Source organism: Aureobasidium namibiae (assembly GCF_000721765.1).
Source record: "Aureobasidium namibiae CBS 147.97 unplaced genomic scaffold scaffold_12, whole genome shotgun sequence".
NCBI lineage: Eukaryota > Fungi > Ascomycota > Dothideomycetes > Dothideales > Saccotheciaceae > Aureobasidium > Aureobasidium namibiae.
The window spans coordinates 466,963-483,543 of NW_013581197.1; the positions used below are offsets into that span (position 1 = coordinate 466,963).

General features: G+C 52.1%; 5 protein-coding genes across 5 annotated transcripts; 3 read left to right on the forward strand and 2 right to left on the reverse strand.

The window, feature by feature from the left end:
- Positions 1–196: 196 nt before the first annotated feature.
- Positions 197–3,954, forward strand: M436DRAFT_50761 (HECT-domain-containing protein; the record flags this gene model as incomplete). Its single annotated transcript, XM_013570446.1, has 4 exons — positions 197–699; positions 741–861; positions 982–2,911; positions 2,969–3,954. The coding sequence occupies 4 exons, from the start codon at positions 197–199 to the stop codon at positions 3,952–3,954; spliced, it is 3,540 nt and encodes a 1,179-aa protein (XP_013425900.1).
- Positions 3,955–4,486: 532 nt separating this feature from the next.
- M436DRAFT_50425 (MFS general substrate transporter) lies at positions 4,487–6,418 on the forward strand (the record flags this gene model as incomplete). Its single annotated transcript, XM_013570389.1, has 9 exons — positions 4,487–4,623; positions 4,674–4,806; positions 4,871–4,955; positions 5,010–5,103; positions 5,159–5,184; positions 5,242–5,318; positions 5,372–5,430; positions 5,484–5,659; positions 5,745–6,418. The coding sequence occupies 9 exons, from the start codon at positions 4,487–4,489 to the stop codon at positions 6,416–6,418; spliced, it is 1,461 nt and encodes a 486-aa protein (XP_013425843.1).
- An 829-nt stretch (positions 6,419–7,247) lies between these two features.
- M436DRAFT_74137 (uncharacterized protein) lies at positions 7,248–8,668 on the forward strand (the record flags this gene model as incomplete). The annotated part of the gene is made up of 2 exons (XM_013570572.1): positions 7,248–7,379; positions 7,430–8,668. The coding sequence occupies 2 exons, from the start codon at positions 7,248–7,250 to the stop codon at positions 8,666–8,668; spliced, it is 1,371 nt and encodes a 456-aa protein (XP_013426026.1).
- Positions 8,669–10,613: 1,945 nt separating this feature from the next.
- Positions 10,614–11,543, reverse strand: M436DRAFT_17332 (putative Reticulon-like protein 1; the record flags this gene model as incomplete). Its single annotated transcript, XM_013570305.1, has 2 exons — positions 10,614–11,191; positions 11,249–11,543. Coding segments are annotated over 2 exons (873 nt in total), but the record flags the coding sequence as incomplete, so codon positions are not given.
- Positions 11,544–12,504: 961 nt separating this feature from the next.
- M436DRAFT_74139 (uncharacterized protein) lies at positions 12,505–16,249 on the reverse strand (the record flags this gene model as incomplete). The annotated part of the gene is made up of 4 exons (XM_013570573.1): positions 12,505–13,509; positions 13,559–15,886; positions 15,941–16,025; positions 16,077–16,249. The coding sequence occupies 4 exons, from the start codon at positions 16,247–16,249 to the stop codon at positions 12,505–12,507; spliced, it is 3,591 nt and encodes a 1,196-aa protein (XP_013426027.1).
- Between the last annotated feature and the right edge of the window lie 332 nt (positions 16,250–16,581).

Consider the following 16,581-nt stretch of genomic DNA (forward strand, 5'->3'; position numbering starts at 1 on the left):
TCGTATTCGATTCTCTCTGACAATCCTTGCCCTGGTCGTTGCAGTGTCGACTCAGGACATGACTGTCGTGCTTTCCCCCGGTACGCCCAGCGTCCGTCTCAGCTGCTGCCCTCCTGCATCAACAAGACATTGTTCCACCTTCGCTCCTCGTCATCCCGAGCCAGGAGCTACCTGAACCATCACCATCAGGGAAAGCATGTCTCTGTGGCCGCCGCGATTCACATCTCTAACCTCGGGCTCGTCGGGGAACGCGAATCGACCGCCTCCTGCATCCCCTCCACGCGTTCCGAGAGACCAACACCCTCCACCAGGCCCTCGACCCGCCCAGTCGTCGAGTCCGCGACAGCAACCACACACACGTGCCGTCAGCCATCCCTTACCAAGAATTTTTGGAAAGAAGAAGAGTGCCCCTGTCTTGAGAAGCGTCCCTCTCGATGAGCACTTGGTACCCGTACTGGATGCTGGTCCATCATCCGGAGCACCTACACTAGACAAGCCCATTGGTGGTCGCAAGAGAGATGAAGAGTTGATCACACGCCAGTGTATGTGCTGCGATAACAAAGTCCGCTTTCCTCGTGATCTTCACGTCTTTCGTTGCACCAATTGCCTGACCATCAACGACCTCGAACCCTACGTGAAGCAGGCCCGCGATCCAAAGTCTTCCACCTACCCGGGCCAGCAGCAGGGTCCGCAACGTGAGTTTATTGTTTGACGACCAAGGCTTCGCTGTGTACTAACAGGAACAAAGCCATACTCCCATTGTCAGTCGAGCGGACCAGAGCCCTTATCGATCGCTGCCTCATCACCTACCTCGAAGCACGGTGCCGTAGAAGAGATGTTCCGACCTCGCCGAACGCCTCCGTCCTTCCGGATCCATTTGTTCGTAGCGATCCAGCAGCAGAGAATGCATTTTTACATCCACCGTCCCGCTTCGAGCAGTCGCCTCCCGAGACGCCTGGACCCGCTTCGGCAACCTTAAAGACTCCAGATGACTTCCAATACTTCTCCTACACGACTTCTCCTTCGCCGAACAAGAGTCCTTCGAGACCCAAGACAGCTGGCTCGTCGTATACCGCCCCTCATGTGCCTCCAGTACCACCAATGCCATCTTTGCCGCCAAACAGGAGGCCCCCACCACCACCTGGTTTTCATTCTGCACCCCTCCCTATGCGTCCTCAGCCTCCTGTTGATGGTGACCGCAGTGCTCAGCGTTACGATCGAGTCAAGGTCATATTCAAGCCTCTTGAGGATTATATGCTCAGCAGCTTTGGAAATTACAACTGCCTCAATACTTCTTTCAGTATTGTACGGCATCCCGTTGCTGCGCGTAGGAGGAGCGAGAGCGCTATCAAAACTCCTCCCAGTGAAACGGTCGAAACTTTCCTCCAAAGTCCACTAGACTCGTTCTCTCAGCTCGATGCAAAGACTTTGCTTCTTGGTGATTTCGCAGAGAATGGCGACTGGTGGACAGGTCGAGTTACTCGCAACTGTTCAGACAAATCGGACAAACGCGGTCATCATAGCTCGGAAAGTAGACGTTTGACTACTTCAAGGTCTCCCCATATCGATTGGGATCAGCTTTCTCATTGGTACGATGTTGTGCATTCTGCTGGGCTTAGGTGGCGCGACAGAGTTGCGAACATGAGAGGTGTCGACCAGGAGAAGGTGCAGGAGCATATTCGTGGATCCGTCAATGCTAAGGAGATTGACGAGGACATTGCAGAAGCCCGGCTGCACGTTGAACGAGCCTTGTTGAAGATCACTGAAAACATATTGAAACGGCCTACGCGACCCCTGCTTGAACCAGACCACATACGCTTTCTGCTTGTCATTCTGGCAAACCCTTCATTACACCCCTCAACGCGCGCACCTGGCAACAGGCCACCAATTCCTCGCACTCCATCTGGACTCAAGGCTTCAACTTTGGCGCCACCGTCTTCCTCAAGACTTCCGTCTCCCCAGAAGCCGTCAGGCACTCCTGGAAATGAACCTGGACAGCATGCTGGCATCCTCAAGCGCATCTTTGGACTGGTCGCCAACGCTTCCGAGAATTGTCATCGGTGTCTCACTAATTGGTTCAGTAGACTGCCTGAGCAACAATTCGTAAAAATGGTTGATCTGGTGGCGAGGTTCGTTACTTACCGACTTTCGCGCCGCAAGAGTCGACCTCGCAGTATTATACCTCAAGATGGTGGTCTTATTCCCGATTTGTCTGGGTCTGCGAGGAACACGTTTGCCCAGCTCCAATCAGCAACTGGTTTGAGCGGCAGCAGTAGTGGAGCTGGCAGGAACAAGATGCCACAAATGGAGACGATAAGTGTGATTGACTATAGTGAGGACTGGCAGTTGAAAGCTGCTGCCAAAGTCATGGCAATGTTGTTCGCTGCAAACAACACATGGCAGACGAAAAGGGCTGGTCTTACTCCTGCCCAAACAAGCATGAGTTCTCTGTCTAAGCCACGCACAAAGATGCACGGACAACTGCTGCCTACTTCGGACTTCTACAACACACTGCTCGATTATTACGATCTCGTCGCAGACTTCAAGGCTTGGGAGTCTAAGAAAGCGAAGTTTACCTTTTGTCAATACCCGCTCTTTCTCTCCATGGGCGCCAAAATTCGACTCATGGAGTACGACGCACGTCGTCAGATGGAGATCATGGCTCGTGAGGCTTACTTCGACTCTGTCACCACACGCAGGTCCATTGACGGCTATTTCCACTTACGTGTAAGGCGTGAGTGTATGGTTGACGACAGTCTGAAGCAAATCAGCGGTGCTGTAGGGTCAGGTCCAGAAGAGTTGAAAAAGGGACTCAAAGTCCACTTCACAGACGAAGAAGGTGTTGACGCAGGTGGTTTGAGAAAAGAGTGGTTCTTGACAGTGGTCAGAGATATCTTCGATCCCAATCATGGTATGCCTGTAATTTCGACACAGTCGACTTGACATAAGGACTAACACTATCACCTAGGCATGTTCCTTTATGATGACGACTCGGGTTTCTGTTACTTCAATCCGTCTTCCTTCGAGACCAGCGATCAGTACTACCTTGTAGGAGCTCTCCTCGGCCTCGCGATTTACAACTCTACCATCCTAGATGTAGCCCTTCCACCATTTGCCTTCCGCAAGTTGCTCGCTTCGGCCCCTCCTCCGGCGCAAAATTCTGCTCTGCCCTCGAGTGGCAGAACTCAAGTGACTTATACCCTCGAGGATTTGGCAGAGTACAGGCCCGTGTTAGCGAAAGGTTTACGCGACCTTCTCGACTTTGATGGAGACGTCGAAGCAACCTATTGCAGAGACTTTGTTGCAAGTACTGAGCGGTATGGCGTGGTGACGGACGTTCCATTGATTCCAGGTGGCGAAGCTATACCAGTCACCAACACGAACTGCCGTGAATATGTCGACGCCTATGTGCGCTATCTGTTGGACACATCTGTGACTAGACAGTTTGAGCCCTTCAAGCGTGGCTTTTTCACCGTTTGTGCTGGCAACGCTCTTTCATTATTCCGCGCCGAAGAGATCGAACTCATGGTCCGCGGCTCTGATGAAGCCTTGGATGTCAATTCCCTCAAGGCGGTTGCTGTATACGAGAATTGGCGCGAGGTTGCTCCGCCGCATAAACCACTACCCAACCCTGCTGACCAAGTACCGGTCATATCCTGGTTCTGGGACTGTTTCCGAGGTGCTACACCTGAGGCACAACGAAAGCTCCTTGGTTTCATCACTGGCTCCGATCGTATACCTGCTGTTGGTGCCACGAATCTTGTTCTTCGCATCGTCTGTGGTGGTGACGGGACTGCTGGACAAGGGCAAAACGCTGGCACAGACCAAGAGAGGTTCCCTATCGCACGGACATGTTTCAATATGTTGGTACTTTGGGGCTACGAGAGCAAGGCGAAGCTCGAAGAGAAGCTCTGGCGTGCTGTGTCCGAAAGCGAAGGGTTTGGATTGAAATGATTGGCGACCAAGCGGGTCCTGGCAGCGTACATTCTTCTATCCTACAACGTTCAACTACTTCTTTCTTCGTTGCACCTTCCTCCATCGATCTATTTATTCATCGCTAGCTAGTGCGCTTGGCATATGCACATTAGTCGCTCTTGCCACATCCCATCGGCTCTGCAACCCCTCACGTTTTCTCAGCTCGACGGTCTATCACCGCTATCTGTTGCCAACTCCTGTGTCCATGTTGACCGTGACCTGCCGTTCAGTTCTCCACGACAAGCCATAAACACACTTTTGTGTGCATTAATGAATCCTTCAAAGGAACCACTCCGCGATTTCGGCAACCTTCCGCACGTATGTATACCTGCCACGCCGATCCCCCACAACTCTATCCTCGGATACCCCATATGGAGATGGTGCAGACCCATAGTACATGTAGGTACATTCGGCTAGTCGTTATCGAAATCATATAAATGACCGTGTTTGGGCTGCATCCTTCAGGACTTCCATTCCCAGTTCCTCCCTTCCTGCCGGGTCAATTGCAAATATGAACGATACATCCAAGAAACACTCGATCGAACACTTTGAATTTGTGGAGGGGAATGGTTCGGATACCGCTGTCTTTATCGACCCTATTGCTGAGAAGAAGTTGCTGCGGAAAATTGACCTTAGAATCTTGCCGCCGTGAGTCTGGATGCTGGGTATAGAGAGAATATGTTCTGATGTTCTTCCAGATTAACTGTTTTGTTCCTTCTTGCCTTCTTGGACCGTACGAACATTGGCAATGCGAAGATTCAGGGTATGACTGCTGAGTTGAAAATGGGTGGACACGATTACAACATCGCGTTGTTCGTGTTCTTTATCCCTGTGAGTTCTATTCTCTTATGTCTAGGCTTTATATATGGGCGGCATGCTGACTCGTTGGCGATAGTACATCTTATTCGAGGTACCGTCCAACGTGGTACTCAAGAAGATTGCCCCCTCCCTTTGGTTGAGTTGTATTATGGTCCTTTGGGGTATGTTGAGTTCTGGTTGTAGCGAGATTGGTCTTACTAATTGTTGTTCCGCAGGCATCGCGACTATTGGGCAAGGTTTAGTCAATACTTTTGAAGGACTTGTGGCCATGAGAGTCCTAGTTGGCATATTTGAGGCTGGACTGTTCCCGTAAGTCTCAAACAATGTTTCGAAATTATATACGTCTAATCGTTTTGCAATCCAGTGGCTGCATCTATCTCATCAGCATGTGTAAGTAGGGAATGGTTATATTATCCACATCACGCATTATATGCTCACCTGAATCAGATTACCAGCGCTACGAACTACAATGGCGACTCTCCTTGTTCTTCTCTGCCAGTATTCTTGCCGGTGGTTTTGGTGGTGTGAGTGTCGATTAAAGCGTGCTATTCAACAATTTTATACTGATATTGTGAAGCTTCTGGCCTATGCTCTTGCAAAGATGGATGGTGTTGGTGGATACTCAGGCTGGAGATGGTAGCGTTCTCTTCTGTGATTTACTTTTGAGAGATGCTAACTTTTGAACACAGGATCTTCATCATCGAAGGCATCTTGACCGTCCTTGTTGGCTTCGCTGCCAGATTCTGGGTTTGCGACTGGCCCGAGACAGCAAAGTTCCTCACCGAAGAAGAGCGCCTGCTCTTGATCACACGGCTGCAGACCGACTCTGGAGAAGCAGTGATGAACAGATTGGATAAAGCTGCGAGTACGTGTCTCCTCTATCGTTCCTTCTTGCACAACCACCTGTTTTTTTTTCGAGAACAGAAACCAGCTGACAGAACACAAAACAGCCCGCCGCATCTTCACAGATTGGAAGATCTATTGTGGTGTGGTCATGTACATGGGAATCGTCAACACAGGCTACTCTGGCTCGTTCTTCGTCCCAACTATCATCCGTGAAATGGGCTACACGAGCGCCTCGGCCCAAATCCGCTCCATTCCCATCTTCGTCGTTGCTGCCATCTGCTCGCTCGTCGCTGCTTGGTTGACCGATCGTCTTCGCCACCGCTTCTCGTTCTGCATCTTCGGCCTTGTCGTGGCATCAATCGGATACATCATGCTGCTTTGCCAGACCAATCTGACGGTCGGCGTCAAGTACTTCGCCCTCTTCCTCGTCGTTCCCGGCGGCTACATCACCCAACCAATCGTTCTGGCCTGGGTACAAAACTGCATGTCAGGTCACTACAAACGATCTGTCTCGGCTGCCATGACAGTCGGATTCGGCAATTTGGGAGGAATCGTCGCTTCGAATGTGTTCTTCACCGAGGAAGCTCCATTGTATCGCACAGGATATGGTGTTGGTCTAGGCTTCCTATGGATCTGCGGTCTGGGCTGTGTTGTTCTCTTCGTTGGTGTTATACTGGAGAATAAGAAGAGAGATAGAGGGGAAAGAGACGATAGGTTGAATTGGTCGGATGTCGATAACCTTGGGGACGACCATCCTACTTTCAGGTTTACTACTTGAAGAACAGTCGAGGGATGCCTTAGAAAGCGAGTTGTTACGCAGAGAAGTAAATATCGAACATAAACCAATCCGTCGTACCCAGCTGACCGAACTGGGGACGTCTTTTACCATCTGGTCCGATGCTGGTAAATATGAGCTAGCGTCCAGAGTCGGGAATTTCATACTCACGAGAACTGCAGTGGTTCTTGCCCGAGACTGCCCAATTCTTGCAACCTGCAGTGCGGCACCTGGTGGCGGCCATGTTTCTGTGGTGAAGCAAGGACTAGCCGCGCAACTATCCAGAAGCGATATCATCTGGCCCCGCGCAGCTACCCGATGCCGACTTCGTAGCCAACATGCATGCCAGTGACAACGCTGCTTCACCAGCTTTGGGCCGTAAGGATGAGTAGCCAATCATGTCAGGCGTATACAGGGTGCGAACTCAACTGATGGACAGTGTGAGGCTTGCAGACTGTTGTCTCGAACTTGGTAACACCATCTGTTCGCTGCAATCTTTCAACACGCAAACGCAGAGAGGTACGCGCCACGTATGGGCCATGCAAGTACTTTGCACACATGATCAGCAACTTATCTTCTCCTGTCGTAGCCGGGGTTCCAGAGCGCGTATGCAGATTATGATGCTAATCCTTTGGCGCATCGTCATTGGTCAAATACCCTTGCGGTGGGCTTGAGTGGAATGCTGCACTAATTGTCTGGTACAGGAGAACCACTCGCTTGTCAAAGATCTGTTTGATAGTGGTGGCATACTGATGACTCTTGGCACCGTGCGGCCAGGTTCCCAGTTGTACTCGTTTTTCTCTTCCTTTATTTCAACATCATCCTGTTGAACATGCCACTCAGATATTGCGTCTATCCTGGTTGCAGCAGGCCTGCGGAGCGTGGAAGCGGCGATTGCATGATCTGCTCTGGTCACTGTTGTTTGAAACATTTGACGCCCGAATTTCATACATGTCCATCCGAGGTTTGTGACATCGCACCGCGAGAAACTGGAATCAAGTGCTCATTGTGCAGAACAATGACCCTGATGCTTTCTTCACGGCATACGACTCTGCAAAACAGAATCATTTACAGGCGTTACTTGACAAAGTCGACTTCGATGCTCTCATATCTATCGCAACTCGTCTCCACAATCATATCCCATGCCACATACCCGCTTTGCTGGACAATTCTGTAAAGGCAGCACCAGATGCCAAGTCAGAGCGGATCTTGAATCAAACCGGCGGTCAGAATTGCAACCTCGACATCTGCTTCGATGGTGGCGTTGTCTGGATAGCACGGCTACGATTTGAAGAATCCACCGTCCTGCCTCAAGATGCGCAAATGACCATCTCCACGAGCGAAGTGGAAACACTCAAGTTTCTTGCACAAACCAACATAAGGGTCCCAAAAGTTTTCCACCATTCTTTTGACAACATTGAGATCGGTACCCCATTCGTGCTTATGGAGAAGCTTCCCGGCAAGCCACTAGATTGGTATAATGCTTCGGCCCAGCAAAAGACGAAAGTCATGGAACAGCTTGCAGACGTGTTTCTTGAACTCGAGAAGTGCCCGTTCCTAGAGACCGGATCACTCTCTCAAGGTGGATTGGTCGGACCATTCGCCCAAGGCCATCTTTTCGTGTCTCCTGCGAATCCACTCGGACCGTTTTCTACCTTGGAGGAGTCGCTCACCTCGATCTTGAAGCACGAGCTGGACATGATTGTAGATGGTGAACTAGCCACGCTCGCTACTGAAAACTACTTGACTCATCTCTGGAGGCTAGAGCATCTACCCAGTCTCTTGGCAAGTGCGGCAGGCGATAAATTCTACTTGAAACATGGCGAAGATAAGGGCGACCACATTCTCGTCGATCAAGATTACAACATCACCGGCATCATCGACTGGGAATTCGCAACAATCGAAACCAAGAAGTCGGCATTCAGTTCACCATGCATGATGTGGCCCGTCTTAGAGTATTACGATGGCAGCAACGAATTATCACAAGAGGAGCGTGAGTTTGCACAAATCTTCAACACTCGCGGACGACAGGATATGGCGCAGATGATTCTGCAAGGCCGCAAGTGGCAGAGATTCCTTTTCTTCCTCGGTCCCACTGGTACACACCACTGCGAAGACTTTGGTAACTTGTTCCAAGGTTTGCGAAGGACCTTCGAGGGGGAAACCATCGGATCATACTCACAGTGGATACGTCTCTCCAGCGAGGCCAATGCGGTCTCACTCGAGGCTCTTCAGAACAGTTCAGGCTCATGAGACAGTTGGCTTCGTATTCGAGCATATGCCTTGTCCGCTGCACCAGCCCTGAAGGCGCAGTGCCCCATTTCAACGCGCCGTACGAATAGGGGATAACCATGGTCACCATCCCGACGCTGCGTTCTTCGACACCCCGTTCTTCGACACCCCTACATCCCCTTTGTTGATCAAGTGTACGACATGGCCCCGTAGGGCATTCTTGTGTTTTGGAATAAAAGGCGGCCCATCAACAACCGTATCCAGCGCGAGGCTGGCCACATTATCATCGGTCTGACATTCCAGAGTTCTCTTTTGAGGGATGCGAGAATCTCGGGCCAGCCACGATTCTGCACGCTGAAAGACAGTGAGCCTGCAACTTCGTAACAAGGTGGTGGCAACCGTATGACACAACGAGAAGACAACGTAGACGCTTGTGATGGGGATGATTGATATTCGGATTAGTGGTGGCTAGTCGTTAGTAACCGATGTAGCTATTCAATGGCAACAAGGTGGCTCCAACCCTCACGCGTACGAAACCACGAAAGAGTCCGCTCGTTCACGATTCGGCGATCTCTGGTCTCTACCGAGTTGCCGGATTCGTAGTGTGTTGTGCTCGCTTCAATGTACAGCGTATTCCGTGACGTTAGTATAGATAATCTCGAGACGCTTGTCATTCTGTTTTTCTTGGTTCAACCAACAACGAACAACAACAGCAGCTAAATTTGGTTGACTTTTGGTGGATTCGCGTCGGGAGTCGGCTTCCCGATGCCATCAGCTTTTTCGGATGTCGTCATCGGAAGCGAGCATCATCATCGAAAACCTCCAATCATGTTTTCATCCATTCTATCATCTTAGGAGGTCTTTGCAATATACATTCATCTCTTCAGCTCAAGTCTGTACTTTTCCGGGGTCACGATGCTTCTATATGTTTTGCTTGTCGTGTTCTCACCAATGGTGAATTTGTGCCAACAATACACGTGGTTCTTGTTGTTCTTCATAGATTCGAATCACAAAAACATATTTTGTCGATTTCCAGCCCTGAACGCGGGATTAATGGTCTGAGCTTGATGTTTGTCCTAGATATGGTGCTAAAGTGTCCATAAAGTGTGTTACATACTTGATAAGACCAGAGGCGGACGTGTCGTCGTCGATTATCCTTCATTTTCGCTTGCAAGAGCTAGCACCCTGTCTTCAATGGCGGGGGCAGGGTCGCAATTGAACCTGCTGACCCAACGTGACCAAATGTTAGATACACGTCATGTTTTGCAATAATCACGCAAGCACCGACAATCACCGAGAAGAATATGCGAGTGGTACAGAAAGTAAGAGGGAAATGGAAAATGATTGCTCGCTGATTCGAAAAAAGACATCAACAAGGGACCCCTAGGTATCAATCTGTGTGTTCCCTTAGGCGCGTCCTCTTTTCAACAAACTAAGACTACATTATCGACCTTTTTGTTTTCAGCATGTCATGCATGTGCTATGTGAAAGTTTTCATCATTGATCTTCGTTGAATCCATCATTACGACCGTATCAGATGCGATGATGTATCTCTTTACAGGAGGGGAGCCTCGGCTCTGACGTTCTCAGGTGCAGAGTTCTCGTGGTAGACGTTCTCGTCACGGAGGATGGGCTGGGTGTGCGAGGCAGCGCTGGGCTCGGTGGTGGGAGCGCTGGGAGCATCGAACTCGGTCAAGGGTGTGCTGGCGCCGAAAGAGTTGTACGAGTCGCCAGTGGTGCTTGAGGTCTTGTCAGCGGCCGATTGAGCGGTAGCAGAGGTCTTGTCGGCAGCAGACTGAGCAGTAGCGGAAGTCTTGTCGGCAGCATTCTGGGCAGTGGCGGAAGTCTTCTCAGCGGCAGACTGGGTGGTGCTGGCAGCGGAGTCATAGGCGTTTTGAGCAGTGGCAGAGGTCTTGTTGGCGGCATCCTGGGCGGTGGCAGCGGCCTTGTTGGTAAGGTTGTTGGCAGCGTTCTGGACGTCCTCCTTCTTGATTTCTCTCTCGGGCTCGTTCTTGGCGGGGTTCAGGTTGGCAGGGTTGGGGGCATCAGCCTGACCGGCACGCTGCTTGGCCTGGCCGATGAGCTCAGAGGCACGGTTGGAGAGGTCGGTAGCGGTGCTCTTGGCAATGTCGGTAGCGTGCTGAGTCTGCTCGGCAGCGATGGTGCGAACCTGCTGGGTCTGCTCGTTGATGATGGTGCTGGCGTTCTCAATCTGAGCGTCAATGACCTCACGGTTGTTGATGTAGACAAGAGGAACGGTGTAGATCAGGGTGGTGAAGAGAAGAGCAAGACCCCAGGTGGGCATGATCTTGACGAGGAAGTAGGAGACGAAGGTGACGAAGAAGGCACCAACAGTGACAAAGACGTTCTCGCCGAACATAATGCGCTGGAACTCAATAACGAAGAAGTTGATGAGCTGCTCAACATCGTCCAGAGAGGCCTCGAGGGTCTCACGGGGAATGGTGTAGTACTTGCGAGGACGCATGCGCGAGGCAAAGCCGCGGTCCATGACAAGCTTGCCAACAACTTCAGCGGCAGCGGTAACTGATATGTATGTCAGCCACAGTTCCATCAGTTTGGCCAGAGTTGGTGGCTACTTACTACCGAGGACGATGTAAAGGGCCTTGAAAAGGTACTTGAGGATAGGGACATAGCGGGTGAAGAAGATGAAGGTGAGGATCGAGGCGAAGGAGATGGTGGTGACACGGGGGTTCTCCCAGCTGAGGAGGTTGTAGAAGAACGAGTGGTAGTGAGTCAGGGGCTGGCCAGTGGCAGCGGGCTGGTCGGGCACTCTCTTGGAGTCCATCAAGTTGGAGTACTCCTGCGAGGTCTTCTCGCTCTCAATTCTGGCCTTCTCGGCTGCGGGGCCGTTGGCGAGGTTCTGGTAAGCAGCACTGGCATCTGAAAACAATGTGAGTTGGAGCTCTGGTTCGCTCAAGAGCGTGAAATTACTGTGGAAAGAGAGAGTCAGCACAACCGAAGATAAAGTAGATGTATACTCCTCATTGATAAGGCATGTTCTAGGAGTCAAGCTGGAAACACGGATCAAACAAAGCTGCAGCTGTGGACTGATGTGCCACACAGCTACCATCTTTCAATGAATGGATGCCGACAGAGGATTGGCCACGTACCTTACTGTTGACGACAGCGTCCTTAGCGTTGATGGCAGCGCCCTTTGCGTTCTGCAGCTGGGGGTTGAGGTTGGGGTAGTTTGTGTTCGACATGGCGGCGGCTAGTCTGTGGTAACTGATGAGACGAGTCCAAGACGCAAGGGATACAAGCTGCAGGAGAGGCTCACCGACTGAATGGATAGGAATTGGAAAGAGTAGTGAGGATGGGAAGACAAGGAGGTGTTGAGGAAGAGCACGCGACAGAAGAAGACAGCCGGCAGCTTCCCAAGCTGCGCCCTGATTTTTGTTGCAGAAACGTCATCCACGCGAAACAATCAGAGCTCCGTGCACTTTCACATGCACATCCGCATCCGCGAGCTCCACATCTCCTCCGAAAGCTCGTCATGGACACGCCGTACTGTTGGCTCCTCGGTCCTGCCGCCCATAATCACTGCCTTGATTTCGTTCACGCAATCTTGTTTAACGCATGCAATTCCTGAAGGCTAGCCATTCTATTGCTTGCTAGAATCACCTCTGCAATCCTCCGTCCTGTTTTGACGCTGTATCGTTTCATCCTCCCCATGGGCTGCGTTCCGATCGCAAACAAACAAAGATCGTCAAATAAAACCCACAAGACCCGCTACCCAAAACGCCCATCAAAAGAGCCTCATGCTAGAAAATGCACAATGAGACCAAAGAAATACGAAGTCCTGTGTTCATCCCACACGTGCGTCTTCATCCATGAATCTACGCGTCCTGTCCAAATCTCCACCCACCTTCCTTGACAACTCGTGCGCGCATCTCGCGGTCCTTGACCTTTTCCTCTTTCGTGACTGCGTCTCCTGTGTCCACCCAGCGAGCAGATGATCCACGCTCGCGGAACTTCTTCAATCGCTCGGGGTTCTTGCTGTTGCGGAACACCTCTTCCATCTGCAGCGGTGCGATGGGTCCAAAGATACTCTCGGGGTCCACAAGCTGTTGCTGTGTGAGCAGATCGCGGAGTGCTGGGGAAGCAACCCAAGATGGTGCTCGGAATCCACCAGTCTGATCGTCGTCAGAATCCTCGTCCTCACTGTCTGTAGCAATTTCAGGCAGGTTGATGCTGTCTCCATTGGGGTACAAGGGTGAAGATTTAGCAGACTTGGGCACTGATTTCTTAGAGACAACCTGAGCTGCCGGTCGCCCAGGAGTCTTGAAGGCAGAGGGAGGTGCTCCCTTGCTCGACGATGCTCCGGGAGGGTTCGAGTTTTCTGCGAAAGGAATCCTGGCTGTCGACAACTTCATCATATCATTAGGATGCATACCCGCTTTGGCGTGCTGTGCGTAATGCTGTGCTGTGACCGTCGCCTTCAACATGTTCTGAGAGTGGTGAGCCGCCGGTGGAGGTGCATGAGTGTAGCTGTGAGGGAACTTGTTCAGTGTCGACTCCTTGCGCATATTCGAGGGTCTCTTTGGAGGAGCTGTCAATGCGTTGTCTGAAGGTCTGTCGGTCTCATCGTCATCGCCCTCCAGCGTCTTGCGTCGCTTGTCACCTTGCTGCTGGTACGAGGTTGGCGCTCTGCTGATAGTAGGACGTTGTGACGATTCTTCAGCCTCCTGAAGGGGACGCTTAGCGGGCTTTGCAGTGTTGGCCTGAGGCGCAGGGCGGTCCTGCTTGGACAGCTGTCTCAATGTGCCGCCAATGTCGCCCCGAGGTAGTGTAGACGCCTGTGTCTGCTGTCTGTCCATTTTCTCTTGCTCCATAGTCGCAGCCTACGAACATTAGCATGAATGACGACTCCTCCAAATAGAGTCCACTTACCAATTCAGCACTCTTCTTCTGCTGCAAAGCCAACTGTCTTTGCTGCTCGACTTTCCTCTGCTCTGCCTGCCTTTGTGCCGCGACTCTACCCTCTTGAAGTCGTTGCTGCTCGGCCGCCTTACGTTCCTGTTCAGCCTTGCGATCTTCTTCAGCTTTGGCAGCTCGTTTGCGCTCAATCTCGCGCTTTTGTTCTGCCTTCTTTTGCGCCACCTTTTCATCCTGCTCCTTCTTTCTGGCAGCAGCTTCGAGAGCCTTGACACTGCGAACAGAGCCTGCTCCTGCACCAACAGATTTTGACAATGCAGGGGGCTGTGCACTGCCAGCGCGAGACGGCTGTTGGCGAGTGGCTGGCCCAGAGTTGACATCTTGAGAAGAATTTCCAGGCTGAGTAGAGCCAAGTCTTTGCGAACCCGAAGCCACCTTGATACTGACCGGAGCAGGCTTTGGTTGAATGCTACCCAATCTCGATGGCTTGGCCAGTCTACCAGGTGCTCTCAATTTGCCAGCTGGAGCACCAGTCTTGGAGGGCACTGGAGGACCCGTCTCATCAACGTCGCTTCCCTCGTCTGCAGTCGACCTCCACGATTGCTGTGATGCAGCACCAGGGCGGCTGGCTGCTGCGAGTCTCTCCTTCTCAAGGCGCGCTGTCTCGTTAGCCTTTTCTTTCTCGGCCTTCTCATGAGCCTTTTGCCTCTCTTGTTGCCTGACTTTCTCTAGGTCGTCCACAGTGTTTTGTTCGTCCTTGTCCTTCCTACGGGCGTGCTCCGTTGAGCTGCGAGTTCGCCTGTTTCCGCCGGCTGTAGGGAGGGCGGTAGCTGGTCTGTTCTGGCCAAGATCAGGGTAGAGTCCTCCAGGCATCTTGGACATGTCTGGATCAGGACGCTCAAAGGTTGCAGCAGAGAGCGGTCGATGGGGAGAAGAGAGTGAGTTCATCTTTGCCTGGGCACTGGCTGCAGCGCTACTACCGAACATGCCCTTGGCCGATTTGAAGACGGAGTACAGTTTCGCCTTGGACGCGCTGATGGGTGCTTCTGCGAACTTTTGCTTCGTCGGGGAAGCGATAGAGTTATTGATAGGAGTGGTGGCACCGCTACCAGGCGGGAAGTTGGGGTTCGAAACTGATGTGTTCTTCTGGTGATGGACGCGTTGAGGAGCAGTCGCAACCTTTGCAGGAGATGCGAGTGTGGCTGTCGAGTTGGACTTGTGATGTCCCATGAAGAACTTGGACGGCGATTCGCGCAATGCAGGTAGAGGGATGCCGCTGAAGGCTGGCTGTGCCTCTTCGACCGAGACAGGATCAGACACTTGGTCGTTCAGCTTCTGCGTATCGACGCCACTAGCGGCACGAGAGCTGGGGAGTATAGGAGCAATCCAATCATCATCGTCGTCAACAAGTGGTTGCGTGTCACCTGGAATGTTCTCTTGAGATGGTCCGGAAGTAGATCGGTGCTCATGAGCTGGTAGCGAAGGATAAGTAGGCATGTGAATGGATTTCGACGTGCGAGGCTCCTTTTGCTGACCGAGTAAGGTTATGCGCTCGTGCAGTCTTTGAGTCGACGTCTTGTTATGTCCGTCTGCATCTTCTGCTTGCTGGGAATTGGTCTGCTGCGTGATGCCAAAGCTCTTACCAAAGGCACTTGTGCGAGCGCCACCAAACGCATCCATGTGACTGCCTCTGGGACCAATGCTTCGCTTAGCAGTCAAAGGCTCACGGGCAGGCAGAGCGGCGAACGTCAGACTGCTCTTACGCGTCAACGGCTTGTCGGGTGTTGAGGTGTCGGAGGGCGATTTGGCGTTGTCGTCTTCCTCGTCCTCTTCCGGCTCTTCCTCATCTGTCATCTCGTTCTCATCCTGCTCAACCTCGGCAGGCCAGTTTTCGTCGATAAATGGCGCGTGCGAGTCTTGCGTAACGGGGCGGCTGCTGGACTCGGGGTCGGGCACGGTGGCTTGGTCGTCGTCCTCTACGGAGTCCTCGTGGGCGTTCTCGGCGTCTTCGTTGGCCGAAACAAAAGATGCCGTGTCGTTAACTACGGGATCATTTGTGACGTGCTCTTGCAGAGGCTCGAGGTCGGGAGCTTGAGCGTGGCTGTTTTTGAGCATGGACTGCTGCGAATCAACGTCCATCTCATCCTCAGTCAAACCGTGGTACCCAGAATCCGTGTTCTCCTTGCCAACGCGTAGAGGGCTTCTTCTGGATGTTCCTGAGCGAGGGCGCTCCTGTTCGCCATCCTGAGCGATCTGGAACTGAGCAACTTTCGAGTAGAAGTCGTTCTTGGGAGCCGGGCTAAAGGTCGATTGAGGGTTGGGCGCAAAAAGATCCGTCAAAGGCTGTGATTGCTGTTAGTGCAGTTCCTCTTCAGGCGCGCAACTGGGGAGATTTACGGCACGGGCAGCAGCGTTCTTGCGCGCTGTGCGAGGAGTTTTGCCTCGCAGCTTTCCAGGGGTCTTGAAGATGTCGGCAAAATTGCTGCGCAAACGTAAGCGCAAGCATTTTCAGAAAGAGATTGAGACAGCGTACACAGGATTGCTGCTGAAAATCTCGGCCATGTGCTCGTTCAACCATTCCATCTCGTTCTGAGCAGCATAGCCAAATTCCTCAATCTCCATATCGACAAACTCGGCAGCCTGGTCGCGCTCAGTCTGGATCCATTGCGACGAGCCGACAGGAGCTGTCTTGGAACGGGGCGCCATTGTTGTTTGACGCGTTGTTGTTGTGCTTCGACGGAGCTATCCTGGAAGAGTGCGCCAAAAAGTGTCTGAGCTGGACGTGGAATGGATCAGACTAGATCATATCGCTGGACGTGAATGGTTGGCGTCGAGTAGAGGGACGGGATGGCTTTGGGACGCAATGATGGAACCTCGAAGCTGCTTTGTTGTGACATGGATGTTTATCCTCGTCAACTCTGGGCCCCATCATTTTGTCTTGGCGCACGCGTTCTACGACCAATCACGCTTCACCGGCCCGTCGACTTGCTTCTCCTCGCCATCACCGCATCATGAACCGAGACCCCTCAACTCTCGAT